Source organism: Hermetia illucens, chromosome 2 (genome assembly GCF_905115235.1).
Source record: "Hermetia illucens chromosome 2, iHerIll2.2.curated.20191125, whole genome shotgun sequence".
NCBI classification, from domain to species: Eukaryota; Metazoa; Arthropoda; class Insecta; order Diptera; family Stratiomyidae; genus Hermetia; species Hermetia illucens.
In genome coordinates, this window is record NC_051850.1 from 141,698,123 (window position 1) to 141,723,927 (window position 25,805).

At 43.9% G+C, this 25,805-nt stretch overlaps 1 protein-coding gene across 1 annotated transcript in view; it reads right to left on the minus strand.

The window, feature by feature from the left end:
- LOC119650366 (dynein heavy chain 3, axonemal) overlaps positions 1–25,805 on the minus strand; it is a 104,562-nt gene that overhangs the window by 25,801 nt on the left and 52,956 nt on the right. Inside the window, exons 28-44 of the mRNA XM_038053061.1 lie at positions 20,198–20,953; positions 19,946–20,060; positions 19,456–19,868; positions 13,281–13,352; positions 13,081–13,224; positions 12,800–12,982; positions 12,522–12,727; positions 12,146–12,460; positions 11,696–11,927; positions 11,412–11,537; positions 6,319–6,479; positions 5,934–6,266; positions 5,461–5,876; positions 5,244–5,373; positions 4,838–5,149; positions 4,300–4,447; positions 3,950–4,160 (exon numbers count right to left, since the gene is read on the minus strand). Coding sequence (XP_037908989.1) covers positions 3,950–4,160; positions 4,300–4,447; positions 4,838–5,149; positions 5,244–5,373; positions 5,461–5,876; positions 5,934–6,266; positions 6,319–6,479; positions 11,412–11,537; positions 11,696–11,927; positions 12,146–12,460; positions 12,522–12,727; positions 12,800–12,982; positions 13,081–13,224; positions 13,281–13,352; positions 19,456–19,868; positions 19,946–20,060; positions 20,198–20,953 — 4,273 coding nt within the window. The remainder of the gene's footprint in view (positions 1–3,949; positions 4,161–4,299; positions 4,448–4,837; positions 5,150–5,243; positions 5,374–5,460; positions 5,877–5,933; positions 6,267–6,318; positions 6,480–11,411; positions 11,538–11,695; positions 11,928–12,145; positions 12,461–12,521; positions 12,728–12,799; positions 12,983–13,080; positions 13,225–13,280; positions 13,353–19,455; positions 19,869–19,945; positions 20,061–20,197; positions 20,954–25,805) is intronic.

Here is a 25,805-nt window from a genome sequence, read left to right on the forward strand (position 1 = left end):
AAAGACAGAAGGGAGCAACGTTAAGGTCGAGCGTTTGTTGAGACGCAGTGTGATGCACGGTGGCGTGGGGTGACTCAGAAAAGCAGGACTTGAAATGAGCTGCGAGCAGCTTGAGCGAAAGTTGAAGTGCGTTTCACGGGATTCCTGCTTAAATACATATAGTGATTGTTTTTGAAGTTATAAATCTAATTCCTATTATGAATATCGAATTTTGCATGAATATCGATTGCAACATTATTCTCTAGAAGCCTTTCGAAAAACATTTATTAAAAAAAAATTATGGCAAGTGGCTAATTTTCTAATAAAAAATATAAAAACTATAATTAAGCAATTCATGAGCAATGTTCACTCGACACAGGTCGCAGTCACTAGTGAAAATCGCGACATGAATCCAAACCTTTGCATTTCACTGGCGCTTTCAAGCAGCGGCACGCCATTCATTTCGTTGTTTCACAAATAGTCACGTCACCTCACCGTGGTGGCGTCTCAACTTGCGTCCGGCCTAAAAGAGAGCCATGGCGCTTTGGGTATAAGCTAATTACCGAAAAACGAGTTGAATCGTGCAGGCCCTTTTTCTAGGCCATTCCATCCGAGTTGACGTTGTCAATGAGGGAATGAGCACTGATGACTGCCCACTCTTCACTGTGAAGGAAATAGAAGAGGCAGTTTTGCCCATGAAGGACAAAAAAACACCAGGACACGATCGTATTTCCAGCGAAGTGTTGAAATTACCTAGCGCATCCAATGCGTTTTTGACAACCGGTGTTTTTACCCTCAGCTGGAAGGTTGAAAAACTTGTGCTGATAAGCAAGAGCAAAGGCGACCACCCGAGGTGCGCTCAGCATATCGGACATTTTGGACACTGACAAGAAGCTGCTTGGAAAGATCATGAAGCTACGACTGACTGACGCAATATGTGCTGCGGGAAGACTACTCACCAAAACAATATGGTTTCAGAGCGGAGCAATCCACAATTGATGCGATTAGAGAGGTGATTCAAGCAGTGAAACTGGCTAAGACGCATAGTCGTCACTGTCGGCGAGTAGTGTTCCTTGTGACCCTAAACATTGGAAACGCTTTCAATTCTGCAAGGTAGTGCCCACATGCTTGAGGCACTGGAAAATAGTTTAATAGTCCAGGCTACTTATTGTGGATAATGAGGGACTATTTAAACGACCATGCCCTTCTCTACGAGACCGAAATACCTGATAGACTAGCATCTGGTCGGATAGGAGGATGATGTTGTAGCACTGGCTACCGCATGTACGGTTGCGTGCGCTGGGAATGATGATGTGGCGAGTAAGAAGATGGGATGGCTGAACATAGATTCCTACCTCTGGAGAATACCAAAGTTGTTGTCCGAACCAAGCACAGGGTTCCCACAGTCCTTCCTACTTAGGTTGGTGAAACCATGAACTTATTACAATCAAAATATATAGAAATAAAAAAGGAGCGCGTTAGGCGAAACATAGGCAGTGGGCTGTGAACTCCGCAGGAACTTTACGTTAGATACGTTCGTTCCACACAGCTAACTGCATGGAAAAGTGGGTGAAGCAATAATTAAATGCGGTAAACAAATAACCTATCAACATCTCATCCAAAGTCTGAATATTGATGTTGGCGAAAATTGTGTATTTAAACGGCGTAGGGAATTGGTTGAGGCAACTTCTTTGTTGGTACTTGTCCTGAGTATGTACTGACATCCCCCAAAGCCGGTGGGTGTGGAATCTTGCCGGCTTCTGACTATTTCGAGCTTTTTTGTAAAGCCAAGTCTTGGAAGTACTTTGCTTGTCCGTTGAAGGGAAGTATCTCTATGCACACTTTGGGTGACGGTGGTGTATACCCCAATGTAAAGGCTCATTAGTTATAATTATTCGGTAATTACACTTTCGTTTTTTTGGAAAAAAGGAAGGAAAAAAGGGATCCTATATTGAAAGATTGCATTATTATTTTCTACTTTCGATCCTACTTTGAAAGACGGCAACTTTACCATAGTATTTTTCTACAAAATTAAAAATTTACCTTGGATAGGGATTGGAATGAATGGGGCCACTCCCGGGCTATAATTCCTTTTCTTTATTTTCCCACAGGCAACCCTAAAAGTCCTTTCGGCGTCCGGGTGCACGGGCGCATCCCCCTCCGAGTTGTCAGTCGAGTCGAAGAAGTTCCCGGGAACAGTAAATTAACCCCGCCAGACACCAAACAGAGAGGAATTAATTTTGCGGAGCACCGGCCCCGTTTTTAAGTGCGGCCCCTAGTAACGGGGTTATGTACAATTGTCCCGCGACGATCAAGAGGAGGATGCAATGTCTCAAGACGGCTGGAACAGCAGGCACTCTTCCAGGTTTACGAGTACGCCAGTAGCGAGGAGTGCCGTCAACGGAAGAAGGAAGGAACTCCGGAACTCCCCTCCCTTTCCCATAGTTTGATTTATAAGAAGTGAGCGAAAGAAACGATATTCCCCCATTAAAGTCAAATTTGATATTTAAATTATCCCAGGCGCGGAATAAGGTCGACCGACAACCATAACAAACCAACAAAATACAATGATTTGGTGATGAGACCAATAAGCAACAAGAAAAAAAATGTACAAACTTGTAAAAGCCAGCAGCGAAATACTTCGGCATCATGACGGGCATAAAGACGAGGTTCTTTGAGCAGATTCGCAACATCGCAGAAAAGACTGCGATTAGCCGGCTGATCTTCAACGTGCTCCTTATTCAGGAGGTGTGGCTTGCTGATGAATGCTTTTCAGTCCGTCCTTCTTTACGATTCCCAAGTATGGGCTGACACCTTCACTAAGTATCGCAAGCACCTACCGTAAGTACAAATACGAGGGGCTCTGCGAGTTATGTGCCTTATCGCCTCGGAGCTAACAGTAATGGTGGCAGCAAGAGTTATTAAGATCGTTCTACATGCTGCCGAGCGGAGGCTTATATACCTCAGAAAAGGCAAGGGAAATAAGGAGGCTGTCGATTGTGAAGAGAGAGCCCGTACTCTGTGGTAGCAATCTTGGGAGAGAGAATCGAGAGAGAGATGGGCCAAGTATCTCATCAAAGACGTGCAGCCGTGGTTTAATCCACACCATGCTGAGATTGACTATTACCTAGCCGAGCTGCTTAGCGGACGTGGGTATTTTCAATCTTACCTGCACACATAATCGGGAGATTACGGTCGCCTGCCGACATTCATTTCAAGGATGTGCTGGATGATCCCTGTCAGACCTTTTTCTTCTGCAGAAGGTGGGAGCACCATTGGAATCACTTTTCGATGGAATAGTGTCAGCTCTCGCTGGAAATCATAGTTGAGGTCATGCTGTAGAGCGAGGACACCCAAAGCATTCTAAAAGGGGAGGGAGATGGATTGGGGAGATGCTAGAGTAGGGGACGCTCCCTCAACGACAGGATTTTGCTTTTATACTAAAAAGGCCTGCAGTGAGGTAATGTGTCAAACGGTTCCGAGTTAGACGCTCTTGATGGGTGTTTTAGCCGATAGTTTGCTTGAGATAGGACTCTGGCACTTTGTGTGTAAATGCATCTCATCTTCCTTCCTCGAAAAAGGACATCTACTTCTACTATCTTGTGATTTGCTCGATGAGTGCTCTTTTCTCCTATAGTCTGCTGTTTTGCATTTTCCAGAGTTTATCAGTGTGGTGATAGTGGGTAATTTTACTGCCTTTCAATCTTCTAAAACTTATTTTGCTTAAGAGGTAGTCGGCCGAGCTGGACCGAAGAGTAGGGTATCTTAAAATTTGACCTTCAAATTTCTATCCTTCAAGCTTACTGTAAATAAAACTAGGAACAATGGTACAGTTCGGCTATTTTCACCGGGTGAGTTAAATAAATAAAAGCCAACTTTGGCTTCATTTTAATCAATTACTTACACAGTAACGACCAAATTAGAATGACGAAGAAACTAAAAACAAATTCAAAAGAAGCCAAGTAATTACCTTGAGGATCAATCATCAACGGATATCGATTAGCGTTCGTCACAATTATTCCATTTTCAATTGAGAAATTATCTGAGGGCAATCCAGCTAAAGACCAAGCACGAATCTGCATGGGCGTGCCAAGTGTCGTTGCCAAGGAAAACTTTTCCGAGCACGGGATATTCTTCTCGATGCAAAGTTTGTTCCAGTTCTCCAAAATATTAACTCGATACTGAAAATAGGATGAAAATGAGAATCACCCAACAATCACTCGTTTGGCATTCGGAAAAGTTGAGCGTTTCGCTGTTGCACATTTTACAACATTGACTTGCAAATTTCATTTTTGATTGACTCGAAAGTTCGCTACTAACCTCGGTTGTAAAGAAACCCAAATATGCAATACAGCCAGCTGCCAACAGAACATCGCCGATTACGTTGTGCAAGGATGCATGCAAAGTTTTCGCATTTTCCGACCAGCGGGTTTTCTCGCCTCCGAGTCCGCCCAAAAGTTTTTCCGCTCTGTACAATGAAAATGTTTTAGGGAAATTGACACAGAAAGGTATGTCAGCGTGCAGCGATGCGTGGAGGGTAGAATGTTGTTTGAATTGTCCTTCAATAATGGGAGTAAGGGATGGCTGAGTTTATTTTGATAGAGCAGCACGAGAATCCTGGACTATGAATTAAATAGTTTCAGGAGTTTGAAAATATTCAACAGAAACGTAGCTACACTCAATGGAATCTTAGCTCCATTATTCTGGAGTCAATTCTTGTCACCGGCAGTGAGGAGTGCTTAAAATTTCCATCTTATTACAATGGGGTATCAAAAACGTCTCTTTCATACCGTATCACTCTACCAATCTATCGCTTCCCTGCTGATGTCGCCAGCTTAACAATATCCACACCACCCACCTGTTGAGCTTCTTCTCGCAATTGTCAATTTCATCCTCGAGACCTTTCTTCTCTCGCGATTTTTCCGCAAAAAAGTCATTGAGTTTTTGCAATTTATCGTAAATCTTCTGAAGTTCAGCACGTTTTGCATTTAATTTTTCCATTTGTTGGGCAAGTTCGTCTTCGGCTGCTCCGAGGGCGATCTTTTTCGGTGCTACAATTTTCGCGACACGGTCGTAGACGTCCATTGCACGTACCCATTTACATAATCCTTCGCAGGCAGTCGATGCACTACGTATCTTTTCAGGAACGAAATCACGGTCCGAAATGTATCTAAATGGAGTTGAAAAAGAAACGACAGCAAGTACAGGAGCATTTGCATAGATTTAAATTTAGTAGTTTGAATGAGTCTAGGAAAGTCAGTTACTTGTCTCTGATTTTCTTCATTATTGCAGGATTTATGTTGTCCTTGTCGAAAGTTTGTAAAGATTCCAGGAACTTCATGTCGCCAAGCATTCGTTGTGACGATCCCCAGTAATCGTCAATCATTCGGCCGGCTGGAGTTTGAATAAGGGAATTTTAGGTAATTGGTTTGTTGAATTCGTTGACAATATTGAAATTAATTGAATAAGTCAAGTCCTTACAAGCATCTGGTTTCCGTTCTGGTTTGATTCCTTTCATGACACATACAGCTTCCAAGACTAGTTTGACTCCATACGGAGGATTTTTCATAGATTTAACGAATGTTATGTCAGCAGCTTTCAGGGTATTCAAGGCATCTAGTGCAGCCTCGAGTGCAGGGATAGCTTCCTGCAAATCACTTTCACAATCGTCCTTGATAGCTTGGGCTGCAGCTGCAGCTTCATTGGCAGCGGCTTCGTCAGCTCCAACGACCTCTTTCTTCTTTTCAGCTTCAGCCGTATCACGCTCGATTTTCACCATAATCTGTTCTGTTTCTTCGGAAAGCTTCTTAAGTTGAGGCTGTAAATCGTAAAGGTTCTGTTGCATGAGTCCAACCTGGCCCGCAGCATAGTCCAGCTTATCCAAACCAGTTGTGTATCTGAAATATATTTTATTTGTCGAGCGTGTATTTCCAATCAGTGGAAAAAAGGCTTACCTATCACGCATTAAAGTTATCTCATCGTATTTCTTTTTGTAAGAACTTTTCAGGCACTTCATAAGTTCCAAATAGGAGGTCGGAGTTACATAGTTCTTCCGGGACAATTCTCTATAACACTTTTCGCTAGCATCCTGAACAGTTACATGGAAGTGCATAACCATTTCAACTAGTGACTGCTCGAGATCTGTCAAAACCATTTTGTTAGACGTTACGTCTGCATTCGCATCCAAAGCGGAGTCTTCCTTGATTTCTTCCCGCCCGCTAAGATTCATTGAGTAAACGAAGGTTTCTGCTACTCGCACTAGAGCATCATTGGGCCACGAAGTAAACCTAAAATTTGACATTATGAACAATTTGACCAGTGGGGAGGAACGGTTCATACCAGTCTATAGTGCAGCAATTAACTAATGAGGGAAACATCCTCAGCCTCTCTTTGAATGAATCGCCAATCGGGGAAAATGCCAGTGCCATATGGAGCTGTTCACGCACGCGTTCAATGAAGAATGCATACATTGCCATCGGTGATGGGTCGATTCTTTTGTCCTGCAATTTATAAAAGAGGACAAGATCTTTTTTTACTACTTACATAAAATGTCATGTTGTAAACCTTGGGTCCAAAGTGAAAAATATGCCTATTATCTCACTATTACAATAAAAATTTCATTCCTGGAATAGGCAATAAGAATTTGGAGGAATTGGGATACATCGATCAGGCACCTTCAGACCTGTGCACGGTTTTGTTGTTGCCGGAGATGGATAGGTTTGATTTGATGGTGCTGTCGAAGTAGACGGTCTGGTTCCCAATGTTATAATTGCTTGGTATTTTTCGGGATAGGGGACTGGTAGTCTACTTGAATTGGGCGCTAGCGCCATAGAAAAAGAATCACACAAATTTATCAGAACCTCTTCCTGTTCGGCACCGGAAGCTGACACCTTGAGTGTGTTCGGAGAGTGGGTCTATCTAACTAACAGGGATCCACTTGACTGTTGATTATGTTTTAGCGGCAATGGAACTGGGTGAGCAGATGCAACAACTAAAGGACTATTTTCCCTGCGCCTTCAAAGGTGCTGAAACGACCCCATACCAAAGTGGGGCAGCATTCACCGGAGCTCTGCGACTAAAGGGGAGCTTAGTGCCGAGTAAGAGGATTCCGTGGGCATTTTTGGTTTTAAATGAGCTAGCCAAGGTAGGTTTCATTCTTTTGCGATCAAGCGTGGATTTTTGAGAAGGGCATCATAGTAGGTCGAGCCCCATCCCTCCAACCAGCAGACATCCCAAGATCCCTATAGTAAACTTGATTGCGATTCCGATAGTGAAAAGGTAGATATATTCTTCGTTTCCAGCCCAGGAACCATTTTCGTCAAGATGAGTATACCGAATTTCGGCTACAGTATACTTACTTCGAAACCGTTGACAAGGGCTCACCTGAAATAAAACTATAAAAGGAGCCAGTGGTTGCTACTGGGAATTTAGCAAAAAATTATTTTCTCAAAAGCCAGTACTAGAAAACTATCTACATGCTACGCAAGCTTGTCGAAAGTGGAGAATCTGGTAAGGTCGATAGGGAGATGAAAAGGACGGAACTAAGTTTCAGATCTTTGCAGATTTATTTACCAGTGTCATTAGCAAAAGAAGTTAAATGAACAGTATTATAGAAACCAAGCCTTTACTTCAACGGAAAGCAAAGCAACAGGGGCCGTTCAACTGCGTGAACTTCAGCAAGGTGGCTAGGCGTCATCTGCAGGTAACACTGCTGGATGGTAATTCGAGTAGTGGCAAACTTTCCCCGGAGATATGAAACAGTGTGGAAGGCAAGTCATGCAGAGACCAGTTCTCCTCAAATTTTCTTAATTAAGTGCCAGGTATTAAAGGATAAAGAACTCCAAATAAATATCGTGTCTTTCCGCTTTTTCATGAATAGAGAGCCTTTACGGGGCTGAAAAAGGCGACGTATCCTATGTTGGTCTAAATGATGATCCAGCGGTGATGCCATTCACCGTCTGCTTCCACCGTCCCCAGAAATGCTGATGGCAATGCGCAGCAGTTCATGTGCGCCTTGACTGTTGCTCAGGATATTATTACCGTACTAGTATAGAAGCCCTAAATTGCAGGGTATATGGCAATGTAAGGGTTCAAGGACAAAAAGTGCAATATATTTAATAAGCCAAATGTTGATCACCAGAAGCCTACCGCCTGAACCCTCAAAAAAGGCGTATGTAGTTCAAACCGAGGTAAGCTGACGGCAACGGTGCATTTTGTGAGGGATGGGACAAGATTCTTGATATCGGCTGACACCGAGAAATTCAGGATGGAGGGCGTGCAAACAGCTCGACATTTTATAATCTGAATCTCTTCTTAAAGGCTTGCGAAGGGACGCTAAGTAAATTGACTGGGCGAAGTTTGGTCCGGTTTCATATTTAAACCCCTCAGTACTATTATTGATAGCAGATTACACCATAGACGAAGTGGAATCAAATGTCCCGACTCTAAAAACGCGGTGGAATTCGCCTCTCGTGTCAAGAAAAACGCAAGATTTTAACCAAAAAGCACATGAAATTATTTTTTCTTAAGGAATCGGATGGTTTCTGGAAAACTCGAAGGCTTGCAGACCCATCTTATGCTATAGAAACTACAGTCGCACTTGGTGGAGAGCGTTGCCCCGTGACTGGTGGAGATCTGACCGAACTGAATTTTAATTAACGGCGTGCAACACCCCTGGTGACATGTACCCTGGTGAAGTATTCTTTCCACCTCTTCGGTTGCGCGTCATCGTGGATGAGTAGTCAACCGTTGAAGTCCTTCATAGGACCATCAAAAGATTTGCGACCATATGTAAGCTCTTTCGTGAAACGGTGTATAGTTCTGAAGTCATTGCGATCTGCGGCTATTGCGCTGACCAGTGCAATAGCAATTTCTCCTTTGCCAGAGCGTACACTATGCTGAACTTGTCGGGATTTCACTGGGTGTCGGAGTTTGAGAGCGTCACGCCGGCTATCATTCGCAACGATCAGCAGAGCCTTCAACTTCTTCTGTTCATCAATCTGTTTCCAAGACTCCACAGTCAGCCAGATATTAAGGCGCTCTGTCAGGACGTGGCCAGCGACCTGCGCAGCACCCGAGAAAAGAGCATTTTTAATGGCAGCCCAATGCTCATCAATATTATCAGGCGTGTAACTCAATAGATCTGTCCTCACTAGCGCAATAGCAAATTCTCTTTTGTCACGGCGTACACTATGCTGAGCTTCTAATGATTTTGCTCGGTATCGAATTTCGAGCGCCCTTCTCCCCGGTTATCTATCCGCTTCCACGACTTCGTAGTCGGCCGAATCTTATGATTGTGATCGACGACCTGCGTACCCCCCGAGAAGAGAGCATTTTTGATGGCAACCCAAAGCATATCGATATTCTCAGGCGCGTTACTCAATAGATCTGCCGTTCAATCCGCAAGATAGCTCTCCCACTGTCGAGCGACGCTTGGGTTGTACAAGCGGTCGATGTTGAATTTACAAGGTCACAGCTCTCCAACTCTGCGAGAAGTGGCGGCGCAATACACAAATGAACGGAAATGACGATGTTAACGCCTCTCCTGTTACGCGAAGTGATCGATTTAATTGCTCGTATGGCGTTGAAACCCAACTAACCTTATTGCAGGCTCTATGCTCGAACAGTGTGCCACCGATGATATGGTAGTGGAAGTCGCAGAAATCCACGAACTTCTCGCCATTACCGTTGCGGTCGTCAAGATCATGTTTCCTCACCAAATGTCACAGGAAGGTGTTGATCCCACCTTGGCATTCAGATCACCCCCACTCCCCTGACCCGCGTTTAATTGCTCATCGAAAACATCTTTTACCATTGCATCGGAAGTCTCCGTTGGTGTGTAACATTGTACAATTTTGATGCTCCTTAACCTGGAGTCTGTCAGAAACCGGTTCCCAGGTAAAGAGAGCGGGCCTTGTTGTAGTCATCAAAAGTAACCCGACACCGGATTTGCATCAACTACCACTTGGCTTTCCAGGGTACTCAAGCACATTGCCGAGAGTCCCACCATCTTATTTCGCTTAGGCCCAAATTATCCTGGAATTCCCGCTCATGTTGGAGAAAGCGAGCATTCTGAGGACCCTCGATACAGTTGTCATTCCAGAAGTGCCTCGTTTGCCTGTCGTTTTCAGTTTGCGGGCTGATGGAACTTTTAACTAGTCGATATTCTGGTCGTTGAGCTGTTCATCAAAATACTCACCCTATTGTTTCAATATGCTCATACGGTCGCCAGTCAGATTTCTTGGACAGGATGAGCATCGAAATGTATACGGCTTCATCCCGTTGAGTTTTGTACTTTACGACTTTCTGGTTTTTCTAGGCTTCATTTTTCTGTCTGTGGCGTTGCTTCCCCACTCGTGATAGGTCTTTGTACCTACTCGCATTCTTCGAGATTGTCGCATAGTCCAGAATGCAGCGTGTCTCTGTTCCATTGCTAGGTTACATTCATTTTCGAGCCAGTCTTTCTGACTTTTATTACGACTGGGGCCAAGTATGTTTGTGGAGCTGTGGTGGATGATAACGTTCTTCAAGGTCATAAAAAGGTATAAAGGCTATTTTCCATGCCGAATCTCCAGGTTTTCTGTTTACTCCGCTTATATCAGCACCGATTTCCTTTTATAGGTGTTACGGAGGGCTTTGTTGTGGATGGCTTCAGTGTTCACTCTGACCTGGTTGTCAGAAGGGTCCGACGTGTTTTGTTTGCTATTTGGAAAACTATCCTGAACAACTAAGGTTACCGCGTAAATAAGGAATGCCATAACATGCGAGGTCTGATCAAAAAGTTTCAGGACTTTTCAAATTGTGGGCAACAGACGATTGTTTTTTCCACCACGATAACGTGCCTTGCCAAAAACTCGTGTAATGAGAAATTTTCAGAAGATTCTGCAGTAGGGTTGTGGTAGACATAGAAGTTGAATTTCTCTCGGGAGCCTTAGCTGAATTTAGGCCAGGAATTGAGAAAGGATATGGGGAGGATATGGAAGGGGAAAGAGCAGGTCCTCCCTCTCATCTATTCATACAGTGTTGGAGTGACTTTTGAAATAGTTATGGTGCCTCTAGGAGGAGAGGTATTTTGATATCACTGTGATAAAGGTTGAATTTTCAATGGAGAGGAAGTTGGAAAGGCTCTCTTCCCATTACGGAGGGGTTGGACATTGAAACTTTACCATGATGAGCTGCGAGTTTTAATGGAACTGGACAAGGAAAGCTCCCGTCGTTCTCCATAGGTTTTGGAATGCTCTGCAGAAGGAAACGTTTTTGATTTAAAACTACTTATTCAGATCGTTCACAGCTTCTCACCTCGTCTTTGTTTGAAGGAATACTCTTTTGATTGTCTAAGGTCAACACTCTTCTTTTGAAATGAATTGTTCAAACAGAACCAGGCAAAAATGGCTATTATTATCCTGTAATCGAATATCTTCTATGATACGTACCTGTTGTTTGCTTATTGTTTGCATCGCGTCGAGAATTACACCCTTTTCGTCTGATTGGTACAAATTCGGCAAATCCCCAGTGTTGAGTATGCCGTTAATATCCTCAACAAAAGACTCATAAACAACCTGAAATAAATAACAGGCTCCGATGAATATCACACGGAACGTGCTGGGATGAAGTCTTCTCCCGGAAATCTGAGAAATCAATATCTCAAGTTCCAGGGAACATCATGCTTCAACAATAAATACAACAATATTGTTTTCGGAGAAACGACGGAGCTTACTTGGGAATCACTGAACAAGAAAACGGCCGGCTTCATTCCCATTCCTGCTTTCATTAGGATCCGCTTGATATCGTCTCTCCACTCAACCGACGAGTACGTCTTGGTAATTTGAATGGTTAATAGTTCAGCATCAGCTATACTAGCAGCTAATTTTGCTGAGCTCCTTCGTCCGGAGCCACCCAAGCCCACCATCAGGATATTACCACGGGGCATTTGCAAGACACGTGATACTCTAAAATGTGTGAAGCATATTAAGTTACGTTCCAGGTTAATTATTTGAAGAGCTTGTTCGTTAATGTAATGCTGCTCAATGTTTTGATACAGCTGGAGGTAAACATTTTGAAAGTCTTCCACAGTAATAAATGAAAAATCCTCAGAAGTCGGGAGGGCATTACACAGGAAATTTGAGAACGTATCCTTCCTTTGTTCAAATCAAAATTGTATAACTACCTGGAAACGTGTTCAATAGCAAATCGGAACAGAACCAAATCCATTGGTGAATTCGAGAAGGAATTGTACTCCTTCAAGTAATACTTCATAACTCTTTCCAGTTTCTCATTATTCTCGACTTCATCATAGATTTTCGGTTCGGCATCCGGCTCCATGTAGTTGCCAAAGAACATATTTCTTAAATCGTTGTCAGTTACAGCTTGGCCGGGCTCGATACGGTCCTCCATTGCCTGCTCCAGGGTGAAACGCAGCTGCTCCTTGCATGCAGTTTTTACAAGTTGCAGTAATAGTTCGCGATCTCGTTTTTCAATCAACCTTTTAACAGAAAAAGTAATAAATTTATCTACAAACTCATTCATCTGCCTTCGTCTCTTACCTGTCGTAGTAAACCCGATAGGTTTCATGCGCCCACAATCTACCTAGTTTTTCAGGTGTCGGCAGACGTTTAGCTGGAACTAGGACAATGCCTTGCAGTACACGAGATACATCTCTCAGCGAGAAAGTGTAGTGGGACTTTGCGGGAGTTGGAAGGAACAAATTTATGGCGCTTCTGTAGGTTGCTACGAGAGCCCCGGCTAATCCCTGAAATGATGTCAGTGCATATTATGTCAGATCCAAAACTTTTCGCAGAAAGTATGATAAGATAAGTGTTACCCTTGACAATAAAGCTACTTTCTCTGGGTAGTCCTTGCTGAAATGCCAATCACCAATCGTGTTAAAAATTCGTATGAGAGTCGAGTCCTCAAATCCATCAACTGCAACGACAAATGTGTGTCGATAGAGTCGGGGAAATATGTAGTTGCTCCCACCGACGATACCCATTGCACCAAGGAATATCTGTAAGTAACGATGTCGGCGAAAAGTCGATAAAGTAGGTGTTCAATATATGGAGCAAAAAAAATCTTTAAAATGTAAATAAAAAAAAATCACATTACCAGGTCGATTAGTTCCAATTTGGAAGTATCTTTAAGATCCGACCAATATCCATGATCCATCCATTGTCGTAGCAGCTCTAATGGTGGTTGCGACCCATACGTGTCCTTTGAAGGCATCGCCACATCATCACAAAATACAATACACTAAATACGATAAAACTTAATAATTATACAAAAAAAATGGAAGTCGCAAAAAATACCTTTTTGCCAACAGGAGGACCAAACACTCCTTTTCGGCGGCGATCAAGCTTGGACATTATTGTCTCTTGGACCTGAAAGCAATTTAAACTTATTCTAGTAATTCCACTGCGCAATATAGAGATTGTCTATGAAAGGGATGTTAGGGATGACTTAAACGAGTAAGACATCGAGTGCATTTGCTGACATTTAGGGTCAGCTCCTTCAACGGGCACCAACGGACAAGCTACTACCTAGATTACTAGAAAGCACATTCCGGCGGGTATGAAATAATAATAATAATAATGGGGAAAAATATTAATCAAAAATAGGAATAGTTAGGGTGCTAGTACAGAGCCTTGAGTGGTACTCCAGACGAAAGACAGAATGCATAATCATGGAAAGGAACTCTACAGGATTAGGTAGTTATATTACGGTTGACGGAATCAAATCGGTTTAAAGTGAACTCGGAACTAGAGCGGAGGAGTGAGATAGGTCGGTCAATGCTAGAATAGAGTCTGCGTCTTGGAGAGATTGACGTTTGGTGATTTAGTCTAGTATTCGGGTACATAGATAGGGGTGTTATTATAGAATGTTGCAATGTCCGCTTTGAAGACAAGGAGGGCGAGGAAAGTACTATGACCTCGCTTATTAGTAAACTATGTCCAGATAGCTCAGTGGTTAGAGCACAAGGCTGTCGTACGGAAGGTGGGATTTGGATCGTGATTTGACGTCGGATACCAGTACCTGAGTCAATCAGGATAATAATCTCGGGCGAGCGCAATGCTGACCACATTGCCTCCCACAGTGTACTGTGGTGTACCTTTACGATCTTGAATGAAGTGCTCTAATACACTTCAAGACCCTGATCCAATATGGATTGTTGCGCCAACGATTATTATTTCCGAGTTATCACAATCTCGGCAGATGCCCGATTTTACCTAATACTAGCACTAAGTGCCAAGCATTTAGGCTCGGACGATCCTACCTACTTAAAAACTAAAGGGGCACTGATACTGGTGGCCGGTGGGATGTCAGTGGGAGAATCCGTCGAGTACTCCCCGCAACATCGATCACGTATGCAGAATGGTGTACTTCTGCATGGTTTGAACCAGACTGTGCGAAAATCCCAGGACATCAAGGGAAGCCGTGAGTGATTTAGGTACAATACCTGTAGCTGACGATATTATGGGAACTACAACCACCCATTCGAGACGCCAAATTTCTTTGATTTCCCGAACCAATGGCTCATAGTTCACCTTCTTCTCCACGTATTTCCGTTCAATGTTGCTATTATGGGGGATAGCAACATCAATAATATACGCGGAGCGACCCGTCTTGTCAACTAACAGTACGTCAGGCTTGTTGTGTAGAGTGTGGCGATCAGTCAGAACTTGCCGGTCCCAATACATGCTGCAAGCAGAACTATCATGTACTGCTTGCGGCTCATATCGTTAAACCGGGCATGTTGCCGTGATCAACCCATGCTTGTGTGCAAGGTTTTGATGGATAACCTTACATACAGCATTATGCCTGGTAATGTATTGCACCGGTGCCATAACACCATAACAGTACATCCAGAAATGAGATGGTCCAACGTCTCTAACGCCGAACCACACATTCTGCACTGGTCGTTCTCCACCTGTTCTTTCATGATGAGCTTTTTATAAGCTCGGGTGGCGACCACGCCATTCTGAATGGCACAGATGAACCCCTCTGTCTCAGCAAAGAGCTCCCCAGAACACAGCCACCTGTTCGACAAATGCAAATCGACAAATGGCTGCCAAAGACAATTCAAGTGTTTACCGTGCATTGCCTTCGACTTCCATTCATCGATCCGCTCTTGGTCCGACTTCACCCCACTCAGAGGATTCAAAGATCGATCCTTCAAGTAAAGTGAAGTCAGTCCACAGTCTGCCTTACAGACAGCCGCATGCAAGGGACTCGCCTGCTCTTTGCTGTAAAAATAGGCACGCAGCGAGTCGACTTGGCGATGATGTTGTGCCGCCACGCCAACCACTCCCCTACCTCCGATGTCACGAGGCAGGTTCATCCGCTCCACGGCAGACTTTGGGTGATGCATTCGGAATTTGAACAAAGTTGTCCGTATCCGCCGCTGGACGTTTTCCAGATGGGTCTTCGTCCACGGCAATATTCCGCATGCATAAGCCAGTGAAGGGATAGCGAATACATTTAACGCGCTTATTTTATTCTTCCCCGAGAGATGCGACTTCAGCACCAGCTTTACACGTAGCAGGAATTTGGACAGCAGAGCATCCCTCATCCTTCAGATCACCAACTCGAACATGGGTTCCTTGCAGAATTCCTAGGTACTTGTGGAAGTCTGTCTCGGTCATAGCTTCGATCTGGAGGTCACGAATGCTATGTCCGGCATGCGGCTCGTGATGACCTTTGCAGATGGCTTGGATCCGACACTTGTCTAATCCAAACTCCATCCGAATATCACGGCTGAACATGTCTATTATTCGCAACAGACTTCTAAGATGATTGTCAGTCCCAGCATACAGCTTGATCTCATCTAAGTACATCAAGTGTGTCAGTTCGCACTTAGCACGTAAGCCATATTTTATTGCAAAACCGTGCCCTCTAGCATCATTCAGTAGCGATGAGAGGGGGTTCAGTGCCATACAAAACCAAAGAGGACTCAACGAATCGCCCTGGAAGATGCTCCTCCGTATACGGATGGGCTCTGGGGTATTAGCACTCTCAGATGTACGGACTGATAAGGTGGTATGCCACCCTTCCATGACTGTCGCCAGAAACTTTATTAGTTTCGGATCAATGCGATACAGATGTAGGATGTCGATTAGTTAGTTTTGCGGAACGCTATCAAAAGCCTTGGCATAATCGATATAGCAACTGAAGAGGTTTCTTTGGCCTCTAGTTGCTTGTCCTACAACTACCGAGTCGATAATGAGTTGCTCTTTGCAACCCCTTGACCCAACTCGGCAGCCCTTCTGCTCCTCGGACAGAATGTTGTTGGTCTCGAGGTGCGCATTGATCCTTCCACTAATAATGGACGTGATGAATTTGTAGAGGGTTGGTAAGCAAGTAATCGGTCTTGTGTCTGCGGGGTCCTGCACCGATACAGATGTAGGATATCGATTAGCCAGGTATGTGGATCGTTGTCGAAAGCCTTGGCATAATCGATATAGCAACTAAAGAGGTTTCTTTCACCTCTAGTTGGTTGTCCTACAACTACTAAATCGACCATGAGTTGCTCTTTGCAACCCCATCTCCAACAAGGACGGTAAGGTTGAGGCGTCCACACCTACAGGAAATGTGTGAGAGGTTAGGTGATTTTCCCAGGACACTTTTAGAGGTGGCAATAAAGATAAGGCCCGACCTAATTTGGTTTCTAGCATAAGTGATCATAACAGATTGATTTTCGTTGAAATTCCTTTTATTGATGGGAGCAAATGGATTCATTAGAAACGAGTGGAGAATAAAGGCGTATGGGAGTAGTGTTGTCTTATAATCAATTATAATGATGATACAAGTCTTTGGAAGGTTCCACAAATAATAAGGAATTAGATCGAGCCGAGTCATGGACAATGAAAGTACAACCATACACTCTTCCTCACCTGGGCCCGTACAGAAGTGACGATTTTCCAAACCATGTTAGATGTGCCAGCACGCCAGGATACTCAAAGCGTTTTTCAATATCTCCGATTTTAAGCATGGTGATGGGGACAATAGTTGCAGTCGAACTAGCCCGCTGTTCATAGTAGTATAGTAGCTGGCAGGGGACTGCAGGATAGAGAGATGCGGAATACAGTCTTCTGGGAGCTAAGCTAGATCTCTGGAGTTGATATATGGCCCTCCAGGAGCCAAGCTTTTCTTCTATCAAACCGTTAGTGGGTGGTGACCCAGCTATTAACAGAACGCTACGAATCGAATCTGAGGGGTCGAAAAACACCTCTCAAATCCATGGTGGGGGTCCATGGAAATCGTGCCCATTGGATAGTTTGCAGTGGGGGGTAACTGGCTGTATTCGAACGAAACCCCAATAATACCTGGTCATCACGGAGGGCTATGGGATGGCTCCCCTTCTCGTGGGAATTAAATGAGTGATACTATAAAACAAACCAACAAATCAAGCGGTGAACGAACAAGACCCTGTACGCACACAAACTGGTCCAGCACATGTCACCAACACTGAGAGCCAGGTGGTCACGCAAGCAAGAAGGGAGAAGTTTAGAGATGAAGCAGTGGAGCCAAGCTCAACACTGGCCCACTGCGAAGTCCATAACCAACAAGGATTCCCGCTCAAAAAGCAAGAACAAGCAAAGGTACTTCAGGAAGGAAACGGGGTTCTGTGATGCAGGTGCTAAATGATATCTACGCTATCTGAAGGACGTTTTGAAAGCAGAGGGGCCCTTTAAGAAGGCTTATTGCGGACCTGAGACTTCATCGTCAGAGCGGAGTAAGCGATGAGTAGCGGCAAGCAGTAAGAAGGAAATGCTTCGAAAAAACGTAAACCCAAGCCCAAGAGAGAGGAAACCTTGAGGGGCGGGGGTCGGCTACACTAATACGGTAAACAACATATACGGTGGAAAGCATTTCAGCAGTATACACTCACTCCTGAGGAGCAGAAAATAATTGAGGATCCCATCGTCATGCAGATATGTGGGGGATGGAATAAGGAGCACGTGTTCACCGGCATACGCTTTCGACAAGGTCATACACTGTTTCGACCGCAAAAGAGGAGAAGCTGGACGACTTTGATCTAGATCTTCTAGCGTTCAAGTCGCAGAGCGAAATGCAAGGAAGTGCCGTGTCGAAGGAGGAGAACAATTCTCCGACATTAAAGATCCAAGGACTAACGGAATCGATGGACAACATTAAAATAACCCAGCAAAACCTGCACCATGCAAAAGCTGCATTTGCAGTAATTTCAAGGACAAGTTCGAAGGATAAATTTGGAATTTGGCTGGCTCAAGCACCCTAGGTGTACCGGGCATGCAGGTAATTTGGGATTCCTCTTGTGAAAAACCAAGAGCTTGCATTATTCTCAAAAGAAACTGGAGACCAAGTTGCTGTTTCTCACTGGAAGTCGGGAGAAGAACTGGACTGGCAATCGTGGCACCAAGATACATCCCAGGAGATGACACCCTTCCCTGAATAGCATTACGACGAAAATAGAACAAGAATAGAAACAGTGGTAGAAAGCCTCAACAGAGTCGTCATTGATGCAGATGAGGGCAGCTGCTGGTTAAGACAGTCAAATCATTAAGGGACGTATCCTGGTGGGAGAGGAACTTAGCCAGAATTAAAACCGGGCAAAACAAATCGGAGACTGCCAGAGGTCCAAAGAAGCACTGACGACATATAGCATTGCGATCAAGGAAGCAAAAAGAAACAGCTGTAGCGAATTCTGTGAAGGGATAGAACAAACTACAGAAGCATCCAGGCTAGTTAAAATCATAGCGAAAGATAAGGTAATACCTTCTGTCTGTCTGAAGAAGGAAAATGGCGCATTTACGAGAATGAGTAGGACGGGGTACATCTGTTTCTCATAACGCGTTTGCCGGGATCTTACCTCACGTTGGAAGGCAATAGCATTCTGCTGACATCTCAGCAACGGACAGAAGGGGAAAAAGCTGAATTAGAAACTTGCAAAAGAATTATGCTCGGAAGATAGAGTCAGATGGGCAGTCTACATGCAAAGCACAATTCAAATGATAGTCCAATGACGTAGATTTGGAGAGGCGAAGGTGCTTTTTGTAGATAATCCCGGATGAAAAGATCAACTTCCTATATATTACCAAATTTTATTAATAGCGTCACAAATTTTGAACCCGAAGCAGGCAGCTTCGGCGTTATGAAAAGAAAAGAAAGCGATTAAATTGTGGAAAACCGTTTAAGAAAAGGCATCTGCTTACAAAGACGGCATAACAGAGAGTGATTGATCCAGTTAATTTCATCAAGGATTTCCCATGTCAATAAGAAACGATTATTCGAGGATATTTTTCCTAGGCAAAATTATCAGAGTTGGCAAAGGATCTGATCTGATCCAACTTCCGAAATCAAGTAAGCCATTGGCCTCAGGTTTAAACTGTAAACAATTTACGAGCGACAATTTTATTATAGATAAAAAACGAGATGTACCCAACTGTGAAGTAAGATTCCACTTTGTATGTCATTAAATCAGGACCTACAAGGACATAAACATACCTGTTGCGCTGTAGTCCTTGCCGAAAAATTCACAACATTAATTATATTACTCTGCTTCGGCAGGTCCTTAATATGATTGAATATGACTGCACTCTTGCCCGTGCCAGTCGGCCCAACAAGCAGCATCGGCTTCGACTTGTTAATGCAAAAATTCAGCCAGTACGTAATGAAGCCAGTTTCCTTTGTGGGCACGATAAGCTCACTGATTTGGGCTTCATCCGGAAAATTAACTTCATCGGTCTTCAGCCATGGCCACCAATTTTCCACTTCATCGTATCGGTAGTCGGTCAGCAGTTGTTTCTCGGGAAACATTTGACCACGATTCAAGGAGAAATACTTGGGCCGTGGGTAGTTATCATTGGCACCGTACAGAACCTTCCGAATAAGTGCATCGAAGACTTTTGCTCCTTCATCTGCAAGTGATTCGTTGGGATTTGTGAGTTCGGCTTCGTAGCCGGAAAATGCAATTGCAAGTGGAATTCATACTTACTGGTTAGAAAGGATGCGTATGCCCAAGCGAAGCAGAACAGGAACGTTTGCTGGAACCAGGTCTGATTGTACTGCTTTGTTTGTTGCAGGAAATGCAGGAAGAATGTTGATAGCATCTGGAAATGAATTTTAATCAATTATTGTTGAGTGTGTTCAAGATACCGTGAAAGGTAATAGACTCCTGGTACACTTCACAGGATTTGATTGTGAATCTTCGAAAAACGTAGTCAAGGTAAAATGGATTGCAGCTCACCTGATACTGATAAAGGGGCGACGTTTCAAGCATTGGTTTGCAATCGTCAAGAAAATTAAGAGCTGCCGGTACCAGCCACTGCACTAGTTCCTCGTACAAACCCAAGTAGATCTCATTAAGCATTGATTGCAAGGTATTAAGGAAGCTTTTGTGCAGAGTTGTCCATCCAAGCTGAGCTGGATCCATATAAATCATTCCGCATCGAGACACAGTAGCTGGTGAAGCTTGTTCCAAATCGGCAGGCTCGAACATCATGTTCATCATTTTCGTCATCTGAATAATCTCTCCTGACATAAGGCAGAGTTTCTTATTATCGTCCAGGACAGTATTTAAATTTTCAATCCAAACGGCATCAACCGGGCCGTCGAATATAATCCAGTAGCGTTCATCAGTTGCTCCGTATACCATTTCCCTGAATGTTTTTGCCAATACTCCATCACTCCATTCGTGGGAGACAGCATCGAAGCTACCATAGAGTTGACCCATTGTAATAGCTTTTGGATTGATGATCCGATAATTGGCAGGATATTCAGTGCTGGTGGCTTCAGGATCTGCGCGGATAGCTCGCAAGGATTCGGCCAGTACTTGATAGGCAGTGGTTTTTCCAGCCATTGGGCCGCCAACGATCATTAAACCGTGACGGACCAAGAGCATTTCATAAATCTGTACGACTTTTTCAATGAACCACGGAGTTGGTTGAAGGTTTTTCTCCTGCAGCTTGATATTGAGCCATTTGAAAAGGTCTCCGCGTGCGGGCTACGAAAAATATATTTTAGAAAAAATGCAATTTTGGAAATATAGCTTAAATCTCTTGTGATTGTTGTCACTTTTTTATACAAAGAACATCACGTCCCTTCTCGTCTAGTGTGAGTATGTGAAAATGGAGGCATGAAGGTACCGTATGTAACTGCACCATCAGTTGCGGTAATTTCCAAGGAAATTGGACGCAAGGAAGCAGAATCTTCAAGTAGGAACAAATTAGTAACCTCGGTGAGATCTACAGTGAACGCAGCAGACTTTCCGGTCAGCGGTAATGTCTGCAAAGATGAGTAAAACTAACGTATCCGTCGTGGGCATCTCTTCATTGTGCTCCGCACTAGGGCAATTTAATATCCGTCGAGAATGCTCACGGGAAAGTTTTTCACGATGGGCTCCTCCATTTCGAGTCCACCAATAAGTTCGCCTTATAATGACTCCAGCAGTTAATCTCATTCACCGGGAAACCGGCTCCTGAATGAAAATGGAAAGACAAACCTGCAAACGTGGATGAGTTTATCATGGTATTCGAACTGGACTAAAAGTCTCCAGGAACATTCACCATATGATATTGTATGTTTTTTTGAAAGTGTTTTAAAAAACTGTAGAGAATCATTTTTATTTGTAAAGTGAAGAACAATAATGGCCACATCTGCCTGCGGGGGATAGCGCATACATTGGCAAAACCCTCGTGTGGGGGTCGTATCGGTGAAGGCGCTCTCCCGGTTTGGTGAGCCTCTTAGTTAGGGAAGTCCTTTCACCAACGGGAGAAGAGCGGAACAAGGAAGTGGTTAGTTCAAAGAAACCCTTGCCATCCGGCCCCTCCACCGATTGAGCTAAACTTTCTTCTCAACAAGAAGAACCCGAACGTAATGGACATCATTCCGGACCGGTCCGGAATTGAAGACATTTCTGATGTGAAGCGCTATCCTTCGAGATCGACGCTTGTACGTTCGGCTTGATGAACGGTATCCACAGTCTCCATAATAACTCCACCGTGCATTCCCCTGCTCCCAGCTGCTTTAGAGATAAGTCCCGGGCAACAAGGATCAGTTCAGCCAGTCAACTTCTGACAAGCTTTTCGAGCACTTTCCGCCAAAATGCCTTTACTGCAACTTTGTCTGTTCCAGAAGCTCTGGCGATGTTCAACCCAGCGACGTTCCATGAAGAAGAAAAGTACTAATGCGCACGTAGAGTGAGGGCACCCTTCGTTTTGTCTTGCCTTTTGTCGGCTTCATGAGTGGAGCCAACTGATCTGGTCTGGTCATTCTTCGTTTTCCCCGTCTTTTCTGTTTTTATTTGTAGCATTTCCTGATGAGCCTTATCCCTTCTTCTCTAACTAGGACAGTCAATTGCATTTCTCTACTCGGCTCGTGTCCGAATTTACCTGTTTAGGCTTAGAAATTTTGTCTGAATTTTTTCCGGAACAGCAACATTGCGGAGTATTGGAGTTGATGTTCCAGAGGTTGCCACCTTACTTTCCAAGGCCTCCTTTTTATTTGGGCGTTCCGGGGACTCTTCGGGTTTTTCAGCTCAGATTGCCTCTTCTGTTGGGTGCGACAGTGTGCGACACGTTGTGTGTACTACTGCGCCCAAATGCAGTCAACTCTTCCTCCAGCTGTTCTCCATGAGAATTTTTACTAGTGCATCGTGTGCAAAGGAGTGGGCCGTAATAGTCAAAAACAGTTGTGCTCTCGTGGACCAAGTTACTACTATAGTTGGCTGAGGTCTACGCTTAGCTGATTTCAGGACTCACAGATGAACCAGCGGCTCGCTCGGAGTCACACGGGCTACTAATATCGGTTCAATGCAAAGTACTTGAGCAGGATCCCGAAGGGGCTGGCTCCTAATACAAGTCATAAGGATCTACTTGGCCGAGCTATGCTCACTTCAACCCCTTCGACGTACACAGAGAGGTGCTGACGGTGACTTCACTCTTCACGGGGAGGATTTTCCAAATGAAGTAATTCTCGGATAAATCGAAGGTAAGAGAAAGAAGTCTGACGCTTCTGTGTTCGTTATACATACATATAAGGCCAAGCTTATGTCATAACATAAATAATATAAAGGTGGGCCAAATCAATCTCCAGAATGCCATATTCCTGTCTTTTTGTGCTAGTAGCCCCGTGCACTTTTCTGATTATTTAAATTAAGGGAAAGTCGCACCGCGTCCTTAAAGAACTGTTGATACAAGAGTCATGGGTTTGACCCAGCAAACAATGTGGCATTAGATTAGTTAAGGCTGCAAGGACATAGTTGCGGTAATTTTACCACATGAAATTAATAGCAGGAGAAGAATCGCAGAAGCAACTACCGCATCGATTTACATTATTATTTTTTTTGCCTTTTGCCAACGTAAGGACTTAATAAGCTGGTAATGTTATCCAGACAGATTTTGTAATAGGTCAGCTGGTCTCATCACTGCGATCATAGTGTGTACCACTAGGTCAGTGGGATTTGGAAGAAATGAAGTGACTAACCTAACAATCTGCACTTCAAAGATATTATACCTGATTAGAAGATGGCCAGTGGTTGACGCAGTTTGACTGTCAGAACACAGGCGGAATTCAGTCCGATTATAGCGAGGTAAATGCTTCGTTGATGCAATTGAAGAATGTAAAAACTAAGAAAATCAACCAAATGACTTCTGAAATGTGCTTACAAAAGCAATAAGAATGAAGACTGGTTAAACTTCATGAACTCAGAGCATGAATATAAGGGAGTCGTAAAAAGTTCGAAACGAGACTAATCTAGAATATATTGAGGCGCCAAGGCTGGGAGGAGATGGGTTTTTTCACTAATTTTCGAGAGATGGGTAACTGCAGAAGCTTTGGGAAGTAGACCATCTGGGAAGTTTCTGAAAAAAAATTTGCAAGATGAATTGGAACCTCGCTAGAGCGATGGTTACCAGTAAGAAGGCAAGGACTGATATAAAATTTTGAAGCACCTTCCATGGAAAGAGCATCTAGAGAGAGCAAATATTTTTCTAGCGTATCAGGCTCTGGACTATGTGCTCATCTCTTGGAGAAGGTTAAGTTAATATTCACATCTAAGCTTGGAAAAATACCCATTTAAACCATTCATTTTCGCTAAGGTTACACCCACTAAAAGAAAACCAACTGGGGTTTGAGAATACATTCAAGCCTTCATTGCTTGTAGTACAAGGTGATCAAAAGGGACAGAAATACCATAAAATTTAGAAATGCTACTGCCAACGAAACGTCAAGAACCTCTCGGATACAGTCTGACCTCATGGCCACAGCCTGTCGCTATCGAAAAAGGACTATGACTGATCCCCTTCAGGCATGGATTGTTTTGGAGACGGCAATTAGACCCCTGGTGGGATTAGCATCGCGGTAGTGATCTGGTGCAGGGCTCAGCAATAATATGAGTGCGAAGTTCATCAAAACTTCCCTTGAGTGTTGCGTCCGCCACTTTTTGCAGGTGCGGAGGGCTGCTAATCCCCCCGCCCCCTCCCCCCCCCCCCGCAAGTTCAACATTGTTCGTCTATGTCATCCGGCAGTCCCTGACAGCGAACAAATTATACTGCTGATCGGACGGTGTATATACTGAGCTAGACCCCTGAAAATAACGCTGAGTAGTAGGTTACCATCGAAGGCGCTTTTTTCTCGGATGATACGCAGGTCATCTGCTGCGTCCTCAAGCAGCATTAGAAGATCTATCTGACTTTGGAGTTGTGGAAGCGAAGCGATAAACGGAAAGGATTGAAGGCTATATTCACCGCTGCGAGTGATTGTGGCCGGTCAAAATCCTGTAAAGTCCATCGCAGTGTGCGCCGTAACAAAAAGGAATTTGTTATTATGCTGATCAAGAAAGTAGAAATTGACGCAAAACGTAATGATTTCAGAAGAGTATACCGCATCACGAAAGACCTTGCATTCGCAAATATTTCGATGGTCCTGTGGCGGATGCTAACGGTTACGCAGTTATTCACAATGACACGCAGATGAAGAGGAAGAAGGAACACTTCACCACATATCTTATTAGTTCGATTTCGAGAACTTTTTGATAGCCTGAACTAACTAACAGTTATCATCAGCGCGATATATGATACGCTCTCTCACACGGTCATGAATTTTTGCCAAATGGTTTTAGATCTGGAGAGAGAGGAAAGTAGGGTTGGACTGAAGATAAACACTAACAAAGAAAAAGTTTTCAGTCTGACGGGTCATCAAACTCTTCCTATCGGCATTAATAGGCAGAGCATTGAAGGTGTTAATCTGTCTGTATATTTAGGAAGCATGATTGCTGACGGTGGCACCAAACTGGATACTTGCTGGTCGATGCATAAACAGCGCTGGATCCGCCTTCGACGCGTTGTCTATAATCTGGAAATAGAGTTATCTCAACACCAAGATCAAGTTAAGATTGTTGATAATGTAGAGTAGCACAAGGAAAGTGACCAGTGTTACTCAAAACTTCCAAGCCTTCGCGAGCACTTGTCTGCAACGTATCATCAGGGTATGCTGACTTGATAGTATTTCGAACAAAGGACTTTGTCGCGCACAGGCCACGGGCACAGATCACGGTAGTGTAGGGATCTCTAGATGGCTTGGGGAAAGAGAAAGCTCCTTTCAGTAGACTGTGTACGATGGCTTATAGGCGTGGTTGATGCACTATGATTCGTCCAAGGAGTGAATTGTAGACATAAATACATACGCGGAAGAATTCAGGAATTGACTTTAGAGATAGAAGACGCAACTCTGGAAGGCAAGCACGCGATGCGGATATTAGTGGACATTGAGGGGACTATTGATTGTGTGGCTTTCCGAAAACTTGGTGAAACCGTCAGGGAGCATAATGTGGATGATACTTCAATTAATTAATTAAT